Source organism: Perognathus longimembris, chromosome 6 (genome assembly GCF_023159225.1).
Source record: "Perognathus longimembris pacificus isolate PPM17 chromosome 6, ASM2315922v1, whole genome shotgun sequence".
NCBI classification, from domain to species: Eukaryota; Metazoa; Chordata; class Mammalia; order Rodentia; family Heteromyidae; genus Perognathus; species Perognathus longimembris.
In genome coordinates, this window is record NC_063166.1 from 65,683,039 (window position 1) to 65,708,173 (window position 25,135).

Consider the following 25,135-nt stretch of genomic DNA (forward strand, 5'->3'; position numbering starts at 1 on the left):
GCTGTGGCAAAAGGTGGTGAAAAGATGATGGAAGAAGCCAAGAGCTGGTGGCTCACACCTGTAATCCTAGCTACTCAGGAGGCTGAAATCTGAAAATCCTGGATCAAAGCCAGCCTGGGCAGAAAAGTCCCTGTGAGACTCTTACCTCCCAATAAACTACTCAAAAAAGCCAGAAGTGGCAGTGTGGCAAAAGTAGCAGAGCACTAGCCTTGAGCACAAAGAGGCTTAGGGATAGCACCCAAGCCCTAAGTTTAAGCCGGAGGAGAAGGAGGAGGAGGAGGGGAGGGGGAGGAGGAGGAGGGGGAGGGGGAGGGGGAGGGGGAGGAGGAGGAGGAGGAGGAGGAGGAGGAGGAGGAGGAGGAGGAGGAGGAGGAGGAGGAGGAGGAGGAGGAGGAGGCCTCTTTAACTCAAAACCAAAAATTTTCTCATTTTGTGCTAGTTACAGTAAAATTGAAATATTATGTATAAACATGCATATATGAATATAAAAGGGAAATTATATTGTTAAAATTCTACAACTAGAACATTACCTCTGAATATGTCAGTTTGGGGAGAACTATTGTTAAGTGCATAAATACATATTAAGGCATAATTTCCCTTTTCTGCTAAAGTTCACTTTAAAACTTTTCTATCAGGCTTGAGGCCAGAGACTAAGTATGGCTGCTTAGAAAGGACATGCGCTAATGATCTGGACATGGATTCTCATTCTAGAAGATTAGTAGATTATAAGTAAAAAATGGAATCTTTAATTTTGTAGAACTTGATGTAGTGGCATATATTGTTTTTACCCTAACTCAGAAAAGAAGGAATGGCAACCCCTGAGATTTTTCCCCCAGGCAGCTCCTCCCTCTCATGCCCACACAGGCCACACCCACTAAGATCCCTGCCCTAGTCGCCTCTCCCAAAGGACCTGGGCAAAGGCCAGGGTGTGACCCTCAGCACAACTTCCTTTCTAATAGCTGAGGTTGGGCTAGGAATGCGGCCTAGCAGTAGAGCGCTTGCCTAGCATACATGAAGTCTTGGGTTGGATTCCTCAGCACCACATATACAGAAAAAGCCGGAAGTAGCACTGTGGCTCAAGTGGGAGAGTGCTAGCCTTGAGCAAAAAGAAGCCAGAGATGGTGCTCAGTCCCTGAGTTTAAGCCCCAGGACTCTCAAAAGAAAAAAGAAAAAATAGCTGAGGTCAGCTTTCTCTTGCTGCTGACACCTGGGGCCTCTGACTGAACAAGTATTAGCTCAACTAGGCCAGGGTTTTTTGTTTGGTGGGGGAGGGGGGGCTTGAACTCAGGGCCTAGGTGTTGTCCCTGAGCTTTTCTACTCAAAGCTGGTGCTCTACCACTTTGAGCCACAGTTCTACTAATGGTTTTTAGGTGGTTAATTGGAGAGAAGAGCCTCACAGACTTTACTGCCCATGCTAACTTTGAACCATGATCCTAGATCCTCCTGAGTAGCTAGGATTATAGGCGTGAGCCACCAGTGCCCAGCTTAGGGGCAGGTTTATCTTCAATGCCTTTATCCCTACTCCTTTCCTCAGAAACCCAAGCAGCCTGAGCTTTTCCAGGCCTTCATAGTCTCCTGCCATCCATGATGGACTGGAGGATCACTGGGCCCACCAACAGGGGTCTGAGTGACCACACAATCCCCTCGGGACCACAGTCCCGTCTCAAAAGTCCATGACCCTGTAGGACCCTTCCAGGGCCTACAGCTGCTTTGGAGGATTTCAGACAAAATGGAATGGGACTCGTTTTCCACCTCCCTGCAGACCTTGCCACACATGGTGACTCCTCACCCTCAGGGCCAACTTTTGCAATGCTGCTGGTTCTATGCTCTAAGCTCGGCTCTCTGTCACTTTCCTCCTGAATGAGCTTCAGAAAATGTAGTGGCAATTCAGAGATCTATCTCTCTATTCAGCTTGGCCTCCTCCCTGAGTAAGGCTTCAAATTCAGCCAGCACCCCTGCTGTTCCCTCTATTGGGTATAACTCGTGGGTCCTGGGGGTGTCACACAGAGGTCCCCAAGTAGCTCATGGCATCTCCTTTTGGCTGGATGAGCTCATCCCTTTCCCTGGTCCTCTTAGCCATGAGCTGTCTGATTGGCTTACACTTAGAGAAGAAAGGAGCCCCAAGTTTCCACTTAGAGGTAGAGATTGTAGGTTTAACTATTGAGTACTCATTACAGTGCAGTGTTTCCTGTGCTTTTGTTGGCCCTGAAAAAGCGAAGATGCCCTTGCCGAGCCCCTCACAGCCAGGCCCTGAGGGAGGCCTGTGGGAATTGAGAATCTCGGTTCTACAACTACAGAGGGCCACGATCCTGCCAACAGTTGGAGTCAACTTTAAGCCTTTCCCAGGTGAACCTCCAGATGAGTGCACTATCACCTTGATTGAAGCTGGATAAGACTCTGAAACAGACACAGCAAGATATGTCTAAAGCACAGACTCACAAGATGAAATCATTAACATACCGCCAAGTCTCTGGCGATTTGTCACCCAGCAACAGAAAGCAAATGCAACAAATAAGCAATGTCAATCAAAAGACAGTTCTCCATAGTTTTGAAGACTATACAAAGCCCTTTAAAAGCCTACAGCCTGATGTCTTTTGAAGTTTTGTTTTCAATTCATAACTGTTCATATATTTTTGGAAGACAGTGTGGTATAGGTATACACCATGGAATGATCAAAGCTGGCTAATATGCCCATCACCTTACATAGTTATCATTCATCAGTGAGAAAAATATAAAATCTGCTAAATAATGCAATAGCCAGACACAGGTGGCTCATGCTTATAATCCTAGATCCTCAGAAAGCTGACTGAGACTACAGTTCAAAGCCAGCATGGCAAAAAGGTTGCCATGAGATTCTTATTTCCTTTTAACTAGCAAAAAGCCAGAAATGGAGCAGTGGCTTAAGTGGTAGAGCAACAGCCTTGCACCAAGAAGTCAAGCAGGAACTCAAAGCCCAGAGTTCAAGCCCTAGTACCACACACAAAAAAAATTAAAATGAGGGGGCTGGGAATATGGCCTAGTGGTAAGAGTGCTTGCCTCATATACATGAAGCCCTTGGTTCGATTCCCTTGCACCACATATATAGAAAATGGCCAGAAGTGGCGCTGTGGCTGAAGTGGCAGAGTGCTAGCCTTGAGCAAAAAAAGCCAGGGACAGTGCTCAGGCCCTGAGTTCAAGCACCAGAACTGACAAAAAAAAATTTTTTTTAACAAAATAATGCAATATACTGCTATTAACTCGCCATTTTGTTCTGTAATGAGTCAGAAGATCTATTCCTCCTGCCTGACTGAACCTTTTGCCCTTCGACTAACATCTGCTATTTCCCACCCACTTTCTTTATCACCTTCCTCAGTATCTGCTTTAAAAAAAAATCCCATTCTATGTGAATTTGACTGTTTTTTAGAGTCTGTATATAAGTGGGAAAATACAATATTTGTCTTCTAGGCTTGGCTTGTTTCATATAGCATAATGTCCTCTAAATTCATTCATGGTATTACAAATAACAAATGTATAGTATTGTACACATGCACATATGTATGACATAAATGTGACATATAATGATATTAGTGTGATATAAATGTGAAATATATCACATTTTTATTTATTCATTCATCTGTTGGTGGGCACTTTCATTGTTACCATAGCCTGGCTATTATGAATAAATGCTACATGGTTGTACAATTCATCTTGTATACATTTTGTATGTCTTGCCTGAATTCAATATCAATGTTCCTTGTGTGATAATCAGGAACACCTAACGGTGCCCAGCACCTGTTATCCTAGCTACTCAGGAGACTGAGTTCTGAGGATAGAAGTTCAAAGCCTGCCTGGACAGGAATGTCCATGAGACTGTTATCTCCATTAAACTGCTCAGAAAGCCAGAAGTGGAGATGTGGCTCAAGTCTGGAGCATTAACCTTGAGCAAAAGAAACTCAAGGACAGTGCCCAGGACCTGAGTTCAAGCCCCACGACTGGCACACACACACACACACACACACACACACACACACAGAACACATTAACAAAAGCAATTAAGTATTAAGTGTGTTAAGGGAAGAGATTTTGTTGGACGTGATTGACTATTGACAAACACAAACATTTCTAATGTCTGTGACATTTTCACACTCCACAAACCAATTTTCACCCAGTAGGGAAAATATCAACTCCATTGAGAATGTGTGCCTCAAGGCTTGTTTTGAGAGAAGTAGATGAAAGCGCTTTCGCAGTAACATGTGGTATGGAAGGGAGATCCTACTGTCTCTGTCTCTCTGGGTATGCTGTGGAGGCCTTAGCTTGAGACCACATCCCCCATTTTGAGACAACTAGAAAAAAAATCGGACTCAAATTATGCTTTGCATTTTTCACTTGATAAAAATGTATTTACCTATTTACTAACAGGTTCAAATATTTCTTGATAGAGAATAAAGGACCTAGTTACTAACCAATACAACCCCAGTTGCTTATCCCACAAGCACAAAAAAACTGAAATTGTCTTATGACTGATGCTTTTATGTAATGCTGAAACAAAGGTAGTACAATGAGACCCCATCTTGATCTACATCCAGACCCTCAAAGCCTGTTGGGGCAAGACCAGAAACAAAGATGATCTAGATTTCTTTCTTTCTTTTTCTTTGCTGGTCCTGGGGCTTAAACTCAGGGCCTGGGTGCTATCCCTGAGCTTCTTTTTGCTCCAAGGTAGCACTCTACCACTTGAGCCGTAGCACCATTTCTGGCTTTTTCTGAGTAGTTTATTGGAGCTAAGAGTCTCATGGACTTTCCTGGCCAGGCTGGCTTTGAACCATGATCCTCAGAAATCAGTCTCCTGAGTAGCTAGGATTACAGGCCTGAGAGACCAGTGCCCGACTGATTCTAGATTTCTCTTCAGGAACTTCATGTGAAGAGTTTAAGATGAACCAGCCTGACAGTTCAGTGTCAGTCGTTGCTGGAGATGACGCCATCCTGTCCTGCAGCCTGCCTCCTCAGTCACCAAAAGGGATTGTCTCATGGTTCAAAGACGCACAGCCTGAACCACAGTTAATCTACAGTTTCAACGGAAGCCAATTCCCCCGAGTAACCCAAGTAAAGAAGAAAAGTGCTAATCAAGTAGACTACTCTATCCACATCAGCAACATCTCGCCCAAGGATATCGGCACCTACTACTGTGTGAAATTAAAGAAAGGGGATCATGACGTGAATCTCAGGTCTGGTCCGGGAACCTATCTGTCAGTGAAAGGTGAGTATGGCTTGGTAAGCTCCATCCTCCATCTGGGTTTGTGAACGCTCGTGTTTAACATCCCTTCAAGGTATCACATCATGACTGTGTGCATGTATGTGGACAGTGTCCCTGAAGGCCAGGACTCTGCAGACAGCCCTTCTGATAAGCTATAGCCTCATGCCAAATATGGTGCCAAGCCACATGGACAGGTCAGGGATCCTTCCTCCTGGACCCAAAGACACAGAGAAGTTCCAAATACAAAGGTGCTAACAATGCTCATGGGTAGTGTGTGGTACAGACTGCTAGGGAAACAGACCAAAAAGGCTAGTTGGCTTTTTAAGGTTTTAGGGACAAACTTGGGTTCAAGTGTACACATTGTATTATTTCTCCTTATTCCTCCTCCTCCTCCTCTCCTTCCTCCCTCCCTCCCTCCCTCCCTCCCTTCCTCCCTTCCTTCCTTTCTTCCTTCCTTCCTTCCTCCTTTTTGCTTCTGCTTACTTCTTTTTTCCTGCAGGTCCTAGGGCTTGAACTCAGGGCCTGGGACCTGTCCTTGAGCTCTATTCACTCAAGGATAGCACTCTACCATTTGAGCCACAGCTCCAATTCTGGGGTTCTTTTTTTTGGGGGGGGGCTTGTTGTTGTTGTTGGTGGTGGTGGTGGTGTGTGTGTGTGTGTGTGTGTGTGTGTGTGTGTGTGTGTGTGTGTAAATAGAGATAATAGCCTAACAAACTTTCCTGCCTGGGCTGGCTTCAAACCATAATTCTCAGATCTCCTCAGCCTCCTGAGTAGCTAGGAGTACAGGGGTGAGCCACTCATGGCCTGGCTTACACATTGCATTTCTTATGACTTTTTTTTAGCTCAGGCTGACCTCAAGCACAGCCCTCTTTTCTCAACTTCCCAAGTACTGGAATCATAAGAGTGCACCACCATGCCTAGCTATGACTTACTTTGAACCTCAATCCTCAGATCTCAGCCTCCTGAGCAGCTAGGATTATAGACAGGTGTCGCTGGTGCCTGGATGTATCTGTCCTATTTCTTGATGCCTTTTTCCTTCACAACTTTCCAGCACTAATCTCTCCAGGAACTGCAGTAGCTCTTGCCCTTCTCGAAAGAGACCAATGCCAGCCTCATCCTCACTAGCGGACCTGGCTGGAAGGAATAGAGTTGCAGACTTAACAAAGTCCTGGCTTTAGGATGAGTAGAAATAGTCTCTGTCTATAAATGCTAACCCTGCATCATGTCCTCGCACTTCCTGTCTTCTTCTTACCTTGGTTAGGAGCCAAGGAATGGAAATGAGGGGATGATGAAAGTGGTCCTGAGAGGACGAGGCCTTTCTACACGCACTGGGTAGGCATTCGTGCATGTCCTACATAGAAATCATGAATGAGACCCAACCATGGCCTGCATCTGGTTTCCCCTTAGGTTGGCCTGAACCAGAGCAGGGGAAATGAGAAATGATTTTCAGTTTCTTTCCAGGAAGCGAGGATGTATCCCAGGTGCAACAGAATGAGATGTCACAGACTGTATCAACAGGAGAGACGGTCACTTTGAGTTGCACAATGCCTGACACCCTTCCCAGTGGCCCTGTTGCGTGGTTTAAAGGATCTGGACCAAATAGGAAATTAATCTTCAATTTCAAGGATGATCGCTTTCCCAGAGTAAAAGCAGTTTCGGATACCAGGAAAGCCGGCAACACAGACTTCTCCATCCGCATCAGTGAAGTCTCCCTCGCAGACTCTGGTACTTACTACTGCGTGAAGTTCAAGAACGGGAAGCCTAATGACTATCAATCTGGTCAGGGATCCCAGTTGTTCGTGACTGGTGAGTGAGATTCCTCTACTCTCTACTATGTGGTATATCCTCAGCAATAATCTCTGTGCGAGAGACTCAGCAATCATCTCTCCCTTTTAATGAACAGCTATAATATGCAAGTATTCTTGAAGGTCCAATATAATCTGATCATATCATTTTTGCAGTGAGCTATGAGTTTGGGTGCTTTTTATACAAGAATAAAGACTCAGAAAGGCTAACCAGGTGATAAAGGTATTTCAGTTCTCAGTTTCTCAGTTTCTCAATACTTCTCAATACAAACCAATCCTAGGGAGCTAAACTGAACAATAAGATAATTTTATGTTCCCTACTAGTGGTGGAGCTCATTAGATCTGGTGTGGGTCTCTCTGTGGCAGAGAAACATGGAGTCTAAAACAACTCTGCCCCCTATTGTCTGGGAACAAGCTAAGTGATCTAGATACACATACAACAGGCCAGAAAGGGATCCAGACTGGATCTACTGTAGACCCAAGACAGTGATGTTCATCTGGATGGCTTACATTTATTGTATAGTTACACTATATATGGCTCTGAGCCTGTCTGTGGGGACGCACTAATGAGAGAGAAAACAACTTTCTTTTTTTTTCAAATTTTTATTATCAAACTGATGTACAGAGAGGTTACAGTTTCATACATTAGGCATTGGATACAATTCTTGTACTATTTGTTACCTCGTCCCTCATTCCCTCCTCCCTCGTCCCCCTTTCCCTTTCCCCCCATGAGGTGTTCAGTTCACTTACACCAGTTTTGCAAGTATTGCTTCTGTAGTTGTTTGTCTTTTTTTACCCTGTGTCTCTCGATTTTGGTATTCCCTTTCAATTTCCTACTTCTAATACCAGTATAGATGGTTTCCAATATACTCAGATAAGATTACAGAGATAGTGTAGATACAACCACAGGAAGGTGATACAAGAACATCATCAATAGTAGAAGCTACAGATACACATGGGACATTGAAAGTAGTTACAACTGTGATATAACAATCATTTCCATAACATGGAGTTCATTTCACTTAGCATCACCTTATGTAATCATAAGGGTATAGCTATTGGGCTCTTGTGATCCTCTGCTGTGACTTGCCTAAACCTGTGCTAATTATTCCCAATAAGGGAGACCATAGAGTACATGTTTCTTTGGGTCTGGCTCACTTCACTTAGTATAATTTTTTCCAAGTCCTTCCATTTCCTTACAAATTGGGCAATGTCATTCTTTCTGATAGAGGCATAAAATTCTATTGTGTATATGTACCACATTTTCCTGATCCATTCCTCTACTGAGGGGCATCTGGGTTGGTTCCAGATTCTAGCTATGATAAATTGCGTTGTGATGAACATTGTTGTGCTGGTGGCTTTACTGTGATTTTGTTTGTGGTTTTTTGGATAGATACCCAAAAGTGGGGCTGCTGGGTCATAGGGGAGTTCTATTTTTAGCCTTCTGAGGAATCTCCATACTGCTTGCCAGAGTGGCTGAACCAGCTTACATTCCCACCAGCAATGAAGTAGGGTTCCCTTTTGGCCAAATCCCCTCCAACAATTGTTGTTGTTAGTTTTCTTGATATAGGACATTCTTACTGGGGTGAGATGGAATCTCAATGTTGTTTTGATTTGCATTTCTTTTATGGCCAGTGATGTAGAGCACTTTTTCATATGTCTCTTGGCCATTCTCATTTCCTCATCAGAGAAGTCCCTTTGTAAGTCTTTAGCCCACTTGATGTGGGGCTATTGGTTCTTTGCGGTTTTGTTTTGGAGGAAGGTAATTTTTTTTAGCTTTGCATTTATTTTAGATATGAGGCCTCTGTCCGTTGAATGGCCAGTAAAGATCTTCTCCCAGTCTGTGGGCTTTCTGTTTATCTTGCGAGCTATGTCCTTTGCCATGCAGAACCTCTGCAGTTTGATGCAGTCCCATTTGTCCAACCTTTCTGTGATTTGTAGCCTTTCTGGGTCTTTGTTAAGGAAGTTCTGTCCTGTGCCAAGGAGCCCAAGTGTTTCTCCTACTCCTTCCTTTAGTGTTTTCAGGGTGTCTGTTTTGATTTCGAGGTCTTTAATACATTTGGAATTGATTTTGGTACAGGGTGATATATAAGGATCTAGTTTTAGCTTGTTGCATGTGTTGAACCAGTTTTGCCAGCACCATAAAGCCAGTTTGTCCTAAGGACTGCCACATGGTAAAGCCATACACTCACAGAGTCATAGGGACATACCAATGTCACTTTCCTGCTGTCAAAGCCTTACTGCCTCTTATTGTTTTGCTACTTGCGGCACTTTAGCTTTGAACAATGCCCATCCTGAGATATTACCAGAGACATGATAATGCTTCCATTGATAGCACATGGACTGTATTCCTAAGATTCTGTTTGACCTACACTGATGGTTCCAGTTTAAAGCCAGCCTAGGCAGAAAGCAATGTAAGACTCTTACCTCCAATTAACCAGTAGTAAACCAGAAGTGGAAGTATGGCTCAAGTGGTAGAGCACCAATCTTGAGTGAAAAGGCCAAATGAGAAGCCCTGAGTTCAAGCCCCAATTCAAGCACTACATAGTAATAATAATAATAATAATAATAATAATAATATGTTAATCAAAAGTAATAATTGGCTGATTGTATAGTGAGGAGGATTCCGGGATCCTCATGCATTCAGTGAACTTTGGGAACCAGAGAGTAAAGTGTATGTCATGTCTCAGTGCCCCCAAATTCTCTCTTCTAAAATGTTCTCATCTGTCTACCCATCTGGCTTTGTTTCTTGGTACACATAGACCTTGTCTATATGTTAGAGAAAAAAAATGCTGACATTTCATTATTTAGGCTTATGAACCAGAGTGGAAATAGACCTCTTCCTTTCCTCCCTAGCATCCACAAATGAGTTATGGAAATCACTTAGTTTGGTCTTTTTCTGTGTCATGTATCCAACATTTAACTCATGCTTTATCACTAGAGAGTGGAAGTGCTGTGGTCTAGAGCCCTTCAGCCCCCTTTCAATCAATCCTAAGCAGACTGATAGCAAAATATGTCTTACACAGAATCAAGGACAAAAATTACATGATCATCTCAATAAGTACAAAGAAAAGGGTTGAACAAAAATTCAACATCCCTTCATAATAAAAGCTTTGAAGAAACTAAGAATAGAAAGAGTATATCTCAACATAGTAAAGGGTACATGTGATAAATCTGTAGCCAATCTTGCTCTTAGTGGGGAAAAACTAAAACTAGTTTCTCTAAAAATCAGAAATGAGATAACCACTGTCTAGAATTCTTAGCCAGATCAATAAGGTAAGAGAAAGAAAGGGGATATGAATGGGAAAGGGAAAAGTTAAAATACTCCTTTATAAAGATGATATGATCCGTGTGCACGCATACATATGTATGCGTGCACACACGCGCATGATAGCACTTGAATTTAAGGTCTTGTGTGTCCTTTGACTTTTTTGCTCAAGGCTGGAGCTCTGTCCTTGAGCCATACCTCCACTTCTGATATGATCTTATCTATGCTTAAAGGACTCCTAGGACTATCAAAAAAACTCTCAGATCCAACAAATACCTTCGGCAAAATAGCAAGACACAAAATCAACATTAAAAGAAGTAGCCAGGTGTTAGTGGCTATTGCCTATAATCCTAGCTACTCAGCAGGATGAAATCTGAGGATCACGATTCAAAGCCAGCCTGGGCAAGAAAATTTGTGAGACTCATCTCCAACTAAGAACTAAAAAAATTGCGAGTGGAGCAGTGGAACTGTGGCTCAAGTGATAGAGTGCCAGCTTTGAGCATAAAAGCTCAGGGATAGTGCTCAGGCCCTGAGTTCAAGCCCCAAGCCTGGTATCCACACACACACAAAAAAGTAGCTTTTCATAGACCAATGATGAACAAAGAAAGAAATCAGGAAAACAATCCCATTAACAATAGCCTCAAAACTGTCAAATCCCTTGCCAATCACCAGTGGCTCACATTTACATCCTAGCTACTCACTTGAACATTCAGGCCTAGGTAATGTTTTTCCTAATAAAACCTCAATTGCTCAGAAAATAAGAACAAGAATTACACAATGAACTGCATCCACGTAATAAAGTAAACAATTACTAGAATCACAAAAACCTGTAGCATGGGAGAAAAAATTTACTATCTATTCATTAGGTAAAGAATTGGTGCCCAGAATACACAAACAGCTTCAAGAATAAACAATCAAAAGAATAAACTACCCAAATTAATACATGGGCAAATGAACTGAACAGTTTCCAAAAGAAGTCCAACTGACTAGTAAATACATGAAGAAATGTCCAACATCATATTAATAAAGGCAAGGCAAATAAAAACATCATTGAGATCCCATCTCACACCACTCAGAGTGAGCATTAGTAAAAATAAACAAATAAATAAAAATAACAGATCTTGGCAAGGGTATGGGGGAAAGGGACCCTTACACACTCTTGATGAGATGTGAATTAATTAGTGTGGCCACTATAGAAATCAGTATAAAGGTTCCTAAAAAAAAACCTAAGGATAAAATCACTATGTGATCCTGCTATACCACTCTTGGACATATATCTGAAGAAATATTAGTTAACATACAATCAAGATACTTGCACACCTATGTTTATTGCAGACCTATTCACCATAGCCAAAATATGGAGCAACTCTATGTGCCTATCAACTGATGAATGGATAAAGAAAATGTGGTATATATGCACACAATGAATCATTTACTCAGCCGTAAAAAAATGAAATTACATCATTTGCAGGTAAATGGATGGAACTAGAGATTATTATGTAGTACAGATGAGCCCGACTGCAAAAGACAAATATTTTATCTTTGCGCTCATATTCAAAACCTTGCCCTTAAAAATGAATGACAGGAGCTGGGCACTGGTGATCACACCTGTAATCCTAGCTACTCAGAAGTCTGAGATCTGAGGACTGACGGTTCAATGCCAGCCCAGGCAGGAAAGTCTGTAAGACTCATCTCCAATTAACCACCAGAAAACCAAAACTGGAGCTGTGGCTCAACATGGTAGAACGCTAGCCTTGAGGCAAAAGAGCTCAGGAATAGTAACCAGCCCCTGAGGTCAAGCCCCACAGCCAACAACAACAAAAAGACAAGAATATAATCTGTTGCAATGATGTCACTCCCAGAATCCTTTGGATTTCTGGCTCTCCCAACTAATGAGAAGACCAGAGATAAAGGGAAGGTGCACGAGTGCTTGAAAATGATTTAGGGGAGAAATGTGAATGGAATTGACCTCCCTTAAAATCCAAACTCAAACTTTAAGACTCAAAATGCTTTAATTTTATTTATACATAAATATTTAGATGCATATGTTGAAATAATACTGAGCATGCATTAGGTTTGGGGGTGTTATTGTAACTAATTTCCACAAACTTCTGGGTTTTACATATATATTACATATATATGTATATATATATAACATATATATAACATATATATAACATATATATAATATATATATATAACATATATATCAGTGGGTAGAAAGATAGCCTGAGACTCTACCAAAAGAATGGTGAAATTATTTTTTTAATTTACTTAGAATCCAGGTGTGGTGGTACGTGCCTATAATCCCAGCTAGGCATAGGCAAGAAGATTACAAATTCAAGACATACCCAGCCAAGAGGTATAAAGACTCTGCTCTAAAAATATATATATAGAAAGAAAACAAAAGAGCTTAAGTGTAAAAGCACTTGTCTAGCAAACATGCAGACCTAATCTCAACCCTCAATGTAGCAAAAAAAAAAAAAAAAAAAAAGGTTTTGTTATGAAACTGAATCATGAGTTTTAGGAAAGATCAAGCGGACAAAAGGAAAGAAAGAAGGCAGAGATCTCAGCAGATCAGAACACACTTTAATCATGGCTGCAAAGGAACTCCATCTAATACTGAGCAGGGTCAGAGAAACAAAAAAGGGGGAGCAGTGGTGAGAGGGTTGGGTTTTATACATTCTAGGGTGCTATTCTTCTTTGGAATTTCTTTGTCCTGTCCTGTTGAGGGTTTATGGTACAAACTTTTGTTTGGGATTTGTGGAGCAAACTGTCCTGTTTGGGGCTTTACAGTAGGGATATCCTAACACCGATACTCCAGCACTTTCAGATAAGGTCAGGGGTGAGGTTTTCCTGAGAATCAGGAGGGGGGGATCTCCTGGGGAGGATGGTGAATGGACCCCTGGGAGCACCATGAAGTTCTGAGAACAAAGCCGATCCCCACCATGGATGAACGAGATCATCCAGTGGACTGAGAAGCTCCCACGAAGACACGGAGTGAACATCAGTATACCAGAATATCTTGGCGAGAGCTTCTGAGCCCAATGGAGAAGTGGCAGTACCCCCCAAACCAATGCAGAACCAAGCAGGGATGCCAGTGGAGGTAGAAGGCAAGCTTGCACGTTTGGCTTTGGTCCCCTCCCCAAGCCTGGGTATACCCAGGGGATTTTTTTCTTGTCTCATCTACCTGGAGGTGTTGACATGAACAACAGCACAGCTGGAAGCTTCTGGAATCAGAGGCTGTTACTGAGCCTCATTAGTGCTGCATATGAAGACATAAGGGGGGGGGGGAGCAAGACATTCTGGGTTCTCAAGAAGGAACAAGCAAACTGCTACATATTTGAGATAATTAAGAGCCTGGAAGTAAGCCCGGAGGAGACAACCCCTCAGAAAGGACAGAGAGATTTCAGAATCTCTTCTGTGGCTGCTCATTTTCCTCTACAATCCCCAGCCCCTAAAGACATGCAGATCTGGATTTTGGAGTAAGACAGTGAGTTAGACATTTCCTTCATGTGACTTCATGCAAGAGAAAGGTCAGGAAAGCAAAGAAGAGACTACATTCAAAATAGAGACAGCCAAACACTGGCTCACGCCTGTAATCCTAGCTACTCAGGAAACTGAGATCTGAGAATCATGGTTCAAAGCTATCCCAGGTAGGAAAGTCTATGAGACTCTAGTCTCCAATTAACCAACAAAAAGCCAGACTTGAATGAAAAAGCCCAGCAAGAAGCCCTGATTTCAAGCTCCAGTATCCACTATTGGCACCAAAAAAAAAAGGAAGTAAGAAAAAACCAGGAGAGAAAAGAAACATCAGAGCATTAGGAAACAAGAGAAAGAATGGAGAAACAGTAACAAGACAATACAAAAACCCAGGCACCGGTGCCTCATACCTGTAACTAGCTACTCAGGAGGCTGGCATCTGAGGACTGAGGCTCGAAACCAGCCTGGGCCGGAAAGTCTGTGAGACTCTTATCTCCAATTAACCACCAGAAAACCAGAAGTTGCACTGTGGCTCAAAGTGGTAGAGCTCTAGTCTTGTGCAAAAGACCTCAGGGACAGTGCCCAGGCCCTGAGTTCAAGCCCCACAACCAATCAAAATAATAATAATAATAATAATAATAATAATAATAATAATAGCAACAAGATAATGCAGAGAAAAGTCAGGAAGAGCTCACAGCTCCAACCCTGGCTTCCCAGGGAGTGAGGAAGTGGAGATTGAGCACAGAGTGATGCAGGGCAGCCCCAGCGACAACAGACTGGCAGTCCTAGCCAGTCTTGCAAGTCTGAAACCCAGTGCAGGCTTTGGTATGACAGTGACCCCTCTGCACAACAGGTGAACATTGGAGGAAACATTCATGACATTGATACCCATAGCTCTGAGAGCTTTAGCCAGGCTCCGTCTTTATTACCACCTACTAGACGGAGCTAGTCTGAGGACGCATAAATAAGAGACAACCAATTATAAGCCAGGGATACAGTTTCAACGCCATTCTCCTCAAAACTCCAACAACATTCTTCATGGAAATCAAAAAAACAATCCTAGGGCTGGGGATATGGCCTAGTGGCAAGAGTGCCTGCCTCGGATACACGAGGCCCTGGGTTCGATTCCCCAGCACCACATATACAGAAAACGGCCAGAAGCGGCGCTGTGGCTCAAGTGGCAGAGTGCTAGCCTTGAGCAGGAAGAAGCCAGGGATAGTGCTCAGGCCCTGAGTCCAAGGCCCAGGACTGGCAAAAAAAAAAAAAAATCCTAAAATACATATGGAAGCATAAAATAGCCCAAAACGACCAGAGAAATCCTGGGCACAATGATGCAGAGTGGAAGAATCATAATATCTGACTTTAAATTATATTACAGAGTCATAGTAACAAACAAACAAAACCAGCATAGGAACAGACATGTGGACCAATGGAATAGAGTTGAAATTCCAGAAAGAGCTGCACAGCTTAAACATCTGACTTTTATTTTTACCAAAACCTACATGGGAGGATTAGGATTTCTACATGTAGAAAACCAAAACTAGATCCCTACCTCTCATCCTACGTGAAAATCAATCCAAAATGGATCAGAGACATTAATCTAAGACCTGAAACTCTCAAACCACTATAGGAAAACATGGAGGACACCCTTGAAGAAGCAGATGACGACTATCTGACTAGGACTCCAGCAGCTCTGGAAAATAAATGCAAGAATTGGCAAATGAGATTGCATCAAATTAAAAGGCTTCTGCACAGCCAAGAAAACAATGATTACTAAAAGAGACATCCTACAGAATGGGAGAAGATCTTTGCCAGTTATTTATAATACGTGTACGTGTGATCTATATTTACAGACTGAAAAAATGAGTTCTAAAGTCATATAGTAAATAAAGAAACGCTTATTCACAAAAACTGGTTTTAAAAAAAAAAGGAAAACTAGGTATCAAAAATAAGAATCAGGGGGCTGAGAATATGGCCTAGTGGCAAGAATGCTTGCCTCTTACACATGAAGCCCTAGGTTCGATTCCTCAGCACTACATACATAGAAAACAGCCAGAAGTGGCGCTGTGGCTCAAGTGGCAGAGTGCTAGCCTTGAGCAAAAAGAAGCCAGGGACAGAGCTCAGGACCTGAGTTCAAGGCCCAGAACTGGAAAAAAAAAAAAAAAAAAAACAGTTCTGCTGTGTCTGAGATACAGACTCAAGGAAACTCTGAAATAATTCATAAGTGTTGTTCGCAGCCACTAAGTGTGTACCAGTCTGTCATCCAGCAACAGCAAGCAAATATACTAGCTGAGTATGGTGATACATGCCTATAATCCTAGTAACTGGGGAAGTTGAGGTGGGAAGGTCATGCATTTGAGGCCAAAATAGGCAAAAATAGGCAAACCCTATTTTTGAAAGCAAAATATCATCTGAAGATCTGACGGTATTGCTCACCTGGTAGAAAACTTGCCTGACATGTTAAAGATCCATGGTTGAATCCTCAATACTAGAAGAGAAAAAAAAATTCACTGAGTAAGACAGAGAAATACATGAAGAGAAAGTCTGCAGAGTTTTGTAGCACTTATCTGGCATACATCTTGTGTATCTTACACAAACTCCCAGAGCCGCTTGTGTGATAGATACTCGAGGACACAGACACAGAAAGAGTAATTGAGTACTAATACAACTGAGCTGGGAAGTTTTGAGTTTTGCTGAAGGAAAAACAATCATCATATTTGTAATGCTTACACAGCCAAGGAATCAAATTTCTTCCCTTAAGGGAAATATCAACCTCATTAAACATATATGTTTCCCTGCTTATTGAGGGAGACAGCAATAGCCAGCCTTTGCAGGAGAGCAGAGCTGGTACAAAATGGAAACTGCCTCCACCTACGGCCATTCAGGGGTTGGCTGCATAACATTTGTCCACAAGAAATAAACATCTAATTCTAGGACCTAAAGTAAAATCTGGCTCAAACTCAACCTCACATTTTTACATAAAAGTTCATTTGGTATTCACTTAAAATGTATTTAGGTACCAGGTATTGGTGGCTCACACCTATAATCATAGCTACTCAGGAGAGCTGGCTCACAGCCAGCTGGGGCAGGAAAGTCTATGAGACCCTTAGCTCTAATTAACCAGCAAAAAATTCCGGAAGTGGAGCTGTGGCTCGAGTGGTAGAGTGCTAACCTCGTTCCAAAAAAAAAAAAAAATAGAAAGAAAGAAAAGAAAAGAAAAGGTCTCAGGGATAAAGCCCAGGCCTTGAGTTCGAGGATCGGCATTTAAAAATGTATTTAGAGCCTGTGTTTCAGGCACTCAACATTTTTCCCAAAGAAAAGGCAATGAAAAACTGTCTTGGCCTTGAGCCAGACATGCAAGGGACCAAGGGTGGAAACATGAGAGATGATTCTACCTTTCTTTCCAGGAAATTCATTTGAAGAGTTAAAAGTAGACCAGCCTGAGAGTTCAGTGTCGGTCGATGCCGGAGATGAAGTCACCTTGCCCTGCAGCATGTCTTCTCAGTCACCCAAAGGAACTGTCTCCTGGTTCAAAGAGGAAGGGCCCAAACGGCAGTTAATCTACAGCTTCAATGGAAATCACTTCCCCCGAGTAACTCAAGTGCAGAAAACAGTGCCCAATCAAATGGACTACTCCATCCGCATCAGCGACATGTCATCAAAGGATGCTGGCATCTACTTCTGCGTGCTGTTAAAGAGAGGGACTCCTGCCACGGAGCTCATGTCCGGCCCGGGCACCCATGTATCCGTGAAAGGTGAGTCACAGCCTCACACGCTCATTCCACCCCCAGGGCGTGCACATGCATCTTTAAAAATCAGCCCCGGACCCCCAAATATTACAGCACATTGGCTAATCGGCCTCTTCTTGCACACGCCATTCTCTGGGGTTGGGTGTTACAAGAAGGACCTTCTGGTGAAAGTCTAGAGTCAGATGTTCAAATATTAAATCACTCTGTATCTGGAGTCCACAGCCCTTCTCTGATGGCCAAATCTACCAGGTCCAGAGACACAGGGAAGGGACTCCCACGGTGAAGGATAGTTCATGGCATGACACACAGTAAAGAAACCTAGACCCAGAGACTGGCTTTACAAAGGTCTTAGAAATAATCCTGGGCTCAAATATAGGCATGGCACTGCATTAGGCTGAGACTCTTTGAATGTGAACTTTTAGTCACAGCCCTTTGAGGAGTAATCTTGTGGCTGGGTAAAGTTTGGCCCCAAATGTCCAACAGATTCTGACCCAAAGGAAAGAGATCTCACCAGGCAGACAGATCTCCACATGTTCCCATGATTCCCCTCACTCACCTCCGTTACCCACTGGGATATGATCAGGGCCTGGTAGCTGGCTGCAGGTGCAGTCTGAGATCTCCATTTCCCATATAGCAAGTGAATCACTAGGCATGTAATTAATCACTCCAAGGCCAGAGAATTAATCACTCCATGGCCTGGGAATTGTGGGACCAGAGAAGGGGCCTGTGTCTGACCTTCTCCAGACTGTGGGGGACAGGAAGTCTTTATAAGGGGCCGAATTGTGTGCCTCACACTTGGGCTTCCCCCAGATGAGCCCTGAGTTTCCATGCCCTCATTCCTTGATGACAACCAAGGCTACATTCTCATCCGCTTCCAAATTGGTGTCATGAAGGGCTCTTAAGGCCACAGGCCCCTCTGCTCTGCAGCGATGCTTTCCTGAAATCCAAGGCACCTTTCATGCACACAACTGGCCATGTAAAATCCAGTCATCCAATGGTGTGGATGCAGGCTGATTTGCCTCTCTCCTCTCCTGACCTCCTCTCTCCTCCCTTCCCAGCTAACCTGCTCTTTAGTCTGTGGTTTTGATGGTTTTGTTGAGGTGTTACTATTAGCAGAGCCCATCACAGCATGAAGTAGTAATGGCAGCTGTGTAGAGAAGGGAGGGAAAGGACTTCCAATGATGAAGATTCCTGAGACAATGATTCTTATTCTTGAGAGAAAATGAGCCTTCCTCTTCCCCTGTACCTCTTGAAGAGATCAGTAATAGAACCATGCAAAGGGGCAGCCATCAAATGTTTCAGTTGCTCTGTCTCTCCACGTTCCCCTCTCCACAACTCTCCAGCACTAATCTCTCCAGAAATTGCAGTAGCTCTCACCCTTCTCACAAGAGATGAATCCAGTCCTATCCTCACTGGAGGACCTGGGTAGAAGGAACACAATTGCAGATTTAACAAAGCCCTGGCCTTTGGATGGGTAGAAGAACCAGTCTTTGTCTATAAATGCTAACTTACAGTTCCTATCTTCTTCTTGCCTTGGTTAGGAGCCAAGAAATGGAAATGAGGGCATTAAAAATGTGGTCCTCTTGGGCTGGGGATATGGCCTAGTGGCAAGAGTGCCTGCCTCATATACATGAGGCCCTGGGTTCGATTCCCCAGCACCACATATACAGAAAATGGCCAGAAGTGGTGCTGTGGCTCAAGTGGCAGAGTGCTAGCCTTGAGCAAAAAGAAGCCAGGGACAGTGCTCAGGCCCAGAGTCCAAGCCCCAGGACTGGACAAAAAAAAAAAAATGTGGTCCTCTAGACCAATCAGCACCAAGAGAATGAGGCTTCTCTACAAATACTGGGTGAGCATTCGTGCATGTCCTACATAGAAATCATGAATGAGACCCAACCATAGCCTGCATCTGGGTTCCCCCTAGGTTGGCCTGAGCCATAGCAGGGGAAATGAGAAATAACTTTCTGTTTCTTTCCAGGAAGCACAGACCAGACATCCCACGTACAACAAAACGAGATGTCTCGGACAGTCGAAATGGGGAAGACAATCACCTTGAGTTGCACAGTGCCCGACACCCTCCCCAGCGGCCCTGTCTCATGGTTTAAGGGATCTGGGCCAAATCGGAAATTAATCTTCAATTTCAAGGATGATAGCTCTCCCAGAGTAAAAGCAGCTGGGGACACCAACAAAGTCGGCAACACAGACTTCTCCATCCGCATCAGTGAAGTCTCTCTCGCAGACGCGGGTGTCTATTACTGTGTGAAGTTCGTAAAGGAGAACCTGGACAAGGATTACCAGTCAGGCCAGGGTACCCAAGTATCTGTTATTGGTGAGCATGTCCTCTCTCTACATCTCTTGGTGTCTCAGGACTTGTGTCCCTCGTTCATTGAATAATTACTACAGGTCAACTTGCCCCACAGTCAGCGTATATTCGATTTTTTTCCCCTATCCTATACCTAACTTTTCATTTAGGTATTTTACAAGAGGGGAAACTGAGACTTAGAAAAGTAAACGATGGAGCCGGGCATCGGTGGCTCACGCCTGTAATCCCAGCTGGTTTAGGACTAGCTTCAGCCAATTTGGGCTCAGGATTTTGCCTACTCCTTAATATAAAGTCTCTGGTTAGCTCAGAGTTTTACTAGCTGATGACAGTTGCTTAGAAAAAGAAAATTGTGAATGACCTCAACATCCTTATTAACATCCAAATATTCCAGTCTAGACATGTACTGAATGTATGCTATTTCTACAGAAAGAATAAAGTGTGCATATGTTTTTAAATGAGGAGCTATGTATTCATTTCCTGGGGTCAGTAAATGGACAGCATTAACAGATAACTGAGACAACAGGAATAGATCCTCATGAATCAGGACAGCAGAGGAGTTGTCAATGATCCACTCCACAGAAACAAGTGAAAATCATCTTTAAGACACATCTAAGGTTGGACACCAGTGGTTCATGCCTATAATCCAAGCTACTCAGGAGGCTGAGATTTGAGGATCACAATTCGAAGGCAGCCTGGGAAACACAGTTCCTAAGACTCTTATCTCTAATTAACTACCAAAAAAGCCAGAATCAGAGCTGTGGCTCAAAGTGGGAGAGCACTAGCCTTGAGTGGAAAAAGCACAGGGATAGTGCTCAGGCCCTGAGTTCAAGCCCATCACTGATTTTGTTTTAAAACTGTTAAAGAGGGCACGGGAGAAGGGATGAGGAGGCTTAGAAAGAGTAACATAGATGGGGTGAATTTAGTCAAAGTGCAATATATATATATATATATATATGTATATATACACATATATATACATGCTCGAAATATCACAATTAAGCCCCTTTGTACAATGAATTTGAAGCACATTTAGTATTGCTGGCTCCAATGCTAACTGTCTACCCATCTTCCTCCTTGAAGCTCCGTCTTCTCTGCCTGTGGTAATAGGCCCCTTGGAGAGGGCCCTGATTAAACAGGCTGTGAATTTCAGTTGCATGTCCTACCATTTCTTCCCCGAAAACATCACCCTGAGATGGTTCAAAAATGGGAAAAAACCCTCCTCCCTCCGGACCCAGGTGATCAAATTGAAGTATGGAAATGGTGACAAAGTCTTAAGTACCACTGAGGTGCTGCTGGACCCAAAGGACTTCAATTCTCATGTCACCTGCAACATGGACCACCCAAGCTTGCCACACCCTCCTCATGGGAAGACCGAGTTGACTGACACCATGCTAGGTAGGTGACATCACCCCTGGCCAACCTTCTGAGGCACACACTTTCCCCCAAAATTTTGTTTTAGGAACTTAAGTCTGAATAATAGAACCTTTTGACTATTAAGAACATCTCCTGGGGCTGGGAATATGGCCTAGTGGCAAGAGTGCTTGCCTGGTATACGTGAAACCCTGGGTTTGATTCCTCAGCACCACATATATAGAAAATGGCCAGAAGTGGTGCTGTGGCTCAAGTGGCAGAGTGCTAGCCTTGAGCAAAAAGAAGCCAGGGACAGTGCTCAGGCCCTGAGTCCAAGGCCCAGGACTGGCAAAAAAAAAAAAAATCTCCCGTGTTCTGGGGACTGCCCCAGTGCTGGGTAGATGCTAAGTCAATAGCAATCATGTAATAAGCCAGAGTCACCCTGATTATAGTTCCCGACCTGAGCCTCTGTCCTATGCTCTTTCAGCTCCATCCACTGTGTTTGTTTATCAATACCCCATCTCAAATGACAAGATAAATGTCACCTGCAAGGTCAAGAAGTTCTACCCTGAGAATGAACACCTGGCCTCTCTGAAGAACAGAAACACCTCCCATATGGATGAGAGCCTGACCCCCACCAAAGGCCGAAGCGGGCTGTACAGCGTGCAGGGCTCCATCCTGGTGATAACCGCTAACCACACGGAGGACGTTCTCCTCACCTGCCAGGTGGACCAGGATGGGCGGCACAAAGTCACCGCAAAAACAGTCATGCTCGCCATGCACCTGGACAAGTCGAAGATGTAGCCCCCGGAATGGCCTCCATGATTATGGAAGGGGGCTGGGCCCTGTCGTCATTCCTCAAAGCTTGCTTTTTAAGAATATAAAGTGTTTAACTTAGGAAAGCAAAACCTACTCTTCCCTCCCTCCCTATCTCTTCCCTCTCCTCCCTTCTTCCTCTCCTCTCTTTCACACACATATACGCATACATATGTGTATGCATACATACATACATATGCAATAGCCTCACTTTTGCTCTCATCTCTTTCTCTCCTTCACACACACAAGCATGCACACACACAACTCAAACTTGTCTCATTATCTATTAGAAACTGTCTAGCACAAAACAAATACACCTAATCCAAGTCTGCAGATGTCTGATTTTATGATATCTTTGAGGTTCTTTGAAAATCTCATTGATCTGGGGGCCCAGGGCTCGTGCCTATAATCCTGGCTACTCAGGAGGCTAAGATCTGAGGATCGAGGTTCAAAGCTAGCCCAGGCAGGAAAAATCCATGAGACTCATCTCAAATTAAACACCAAAAATTCTGGAAGTAGAGCTATGGCTCAAACAGTAGAGATCTACTCTTGAGCACAAGGGGTAATGCACAGCCCCTGAGGTCAAGCCCTGGGACCGGCACCAAAAAGCAAAATAATAATAATAAACTCATTGATCCACATGGTGGGTTTCAGACAACTAAATGGTGGGAGGACTGGGATGAATGGGACTCCTTGCCACACAGGGGTCTGTGTGTCTTTGAATGTTCTTTATGGTTTCTAGCTAGGAAGATTTTGTTTCCTCATTTCCAGAGTGAATCCCAGTACTGATACCAATCAAGTCGACCTTGAAAGTCTCCCAAGAAGAACACATCTATGTTCTACTCACACATGGTATAGACAAATAATACACAATTTGATCAGGGGGTTGCAAAAGGTGTGCTCAGAACTTGATGGGTAGTGTGTGACCTCCTAAGGCTGAATATCAACACAACACTTCATCCCCTAATGACATTCACCCAGGAGGGTGCCTAATAGAGTCCCAAGCCAGGTGCTGGTGGCTCATGCCTACAATCCTAGCTATGCAGGAGGCTAAGATCTGAGGATCCCAGTTTGAAGCCAGCTCAGGCAAGAAAGTCCCTGGGACTCTTATCTCCAACTAACCACCAAAAAGATGGAAGTACAAGTATGGTGCAAGTGGTAGAGCACTAGCCTTCAGCACAAAAGCTAAGGGACAAAGTGCGTAGGCTCTGAGTTAAAGCCCCAGTACTTGTGCACATGCATGCATGTAACACACCATACACACACGTACACACGCGCGCACATGCACACACACACACACAGAGTAGAATCCAGCCCTAATCAAGAAAGGGGTCTTTCTGCAGCTGCTACTGTACCTAATTAATGAGTGTCAGGATCCAAGATCTTGCAGAGGTGGGAGACCCCAAGAAGGGGAGAAAGGAACGGGAGGGCACCTGTGGAATGTCAGAGAGGGTCCTGAAGTGCTAGTGCTTGTAGCGAGAGTTAGACCCGAGGCTAACTTCTGAGGTCACTGTCAATACTTCGGGTAGACCCATTGGGTGAACTCACTCCTGGCTCAAAGACATTTGTTGGGCATCCTGAGTGGGATGGCAGAGCTGGTCCTGTTCCTACCACATGGATCCAGTAAGCAAGGCCAGCACGGACCACAAGCATGTGACTCTACTGTGCAGCGTTTCATCACTGCAACCTCACAGCTGGGAGAACTATCACATAGCAGAAAAGATTTCTTCTGCTTAGGGTTTCAGAGGGCCCAGTCCACAAATGCTCAGCCCCATTCCCTGGGGCAGAACTTCATGGTGGTGCGGGTGGGCAGTGAAGGAGGAAGAGGGGGTTCTTCACCTCACTGCTTCCAGGAAAAGAGTGAGACAGGGACTTGGGACCTAGCCAAGCAGTGGTGATGCACACCTAATAATCCTAACAACTCCAGAGGCTGAGATCTGAGGATCATACTCCAAAGTCAACCCAGGCAGGAAAGTACATGAGACTTTTATCTCCAATTAATCACCAAAAAGCCAGAAACAGAGCTGTGGCTCACATGGTACAGCGCCAGCTTTGAGTGAAAAAGCCAAGCCTAAGTGCAAGGCCATGAGTTCAGTCACCAGTACTGAAAGCACCTCTCCTCTGGCCAGCTACAGCTGGATGGGTGCAGCAGTAGGAAGAGAGAGAGAGAGAGAGAGAGAGAGAGAGAGAGAGAGAGAGAGAGAGAGAGAGACAGAGACAGAGACAGAGACAGAGAGACAGAGACAGACAGAGAGACAGAGAGACAAAGAGACAGAGAGAGGACTGTGTGCATCAAAGAAAGAAGAAAAGCTGGGCACTGGTAGCTCACACCTGTAATCCTAGCTTCTCAGGAGGCTGAAACATGAGGATTGCAGTTCAAAGCCAGCCCAGGCAGAAAAGATTTATGAGACTCTTAGCTCCAATTAACCACCCCCAAACTGGAAGTGGAGCTGTGGCTCAAAGTGGTAGAGCTTCAGCCTTGAGCAATAAAGCTGAAGGAAAGCTCCCAGGCCCTAAGTTCAAGCTCAGGAGTCAAAAAAAAAAGAAAAGAAAAGAAAAACAAGTACTACTTTAGGGCTGGAGATTTGACTCCAGTGGTAGAGTATCTGCCTAGCAAATGTAAAGCTCTGAGCTCAAGTACCATTACTACCAAAGAAATAAGATAACTACTTGAACTACAGTGTGAGGGCAAGACTGAAAAGGAAAGTGAATGAGGCAAACTTAAGAGATTGTCCAAGACAGAGATAAAATGTGAAATGGAGAGAGAGAGAGAGAGAGAGATTTAAGATTGTTAGGCACTGGGCTGGGAATAGAGGTAGAGTGCTTACCTTGCATGCATGAAGCCCTGGGTTCAATTCCTCAGCTCCACATAAAACAGAACAAGCCAGAAGTGGTGCTTTGGCTCAAAAGGTAGAGTGCTGGCATTGAGCAAAAAGAAGCCAGGGACAGTGTTCAGGCCCTGAGCCCAAGCCCCAGGACTGGCAAAAAAAAAAAAAAAGATTGTTAGGCACTGGCCAGTTGTGGTAGTTTATGGCAAAATCCCAACACTGAGGAGACTAAGCCAGGAAGATTCTAAGTTCAAGCCTGTCTGGGCTACACAAGACCCTCTCTCAA

The 25,135-nt window shown here is 43.9% G+C and overlaps 1 protein-coding gene across 1 annotated transcript; it reads left to right on the forward strand.

Moving 5' to 3' along the window:
* The first annotated feature begins 6,774 nt into the window (after nt 1–6,774).
* Nucleotides 6,775–22,140, forward strand: LOC125353724 (signal-regulatory protein gamma-like). Its single transcript, XM_048349380.1, has 5 exons — nt 6,775–7,036; nt 17,194–17,541; nt 19,511–19,861; nt 20,936–21,250; nt 21,693–22,140. Exons 1-5 carry the CDS (start codon nt 6,775–6,777, stop codon nt 22,007–22,009), a joined length of 1,593 nt encoding a protein of 530 aa, XP_048205337.1. The 3' UTR covers nt 22,010–22,140.
* Nucleotides 22,141–25,135: the final 2,995 nt, after the last annotated feature.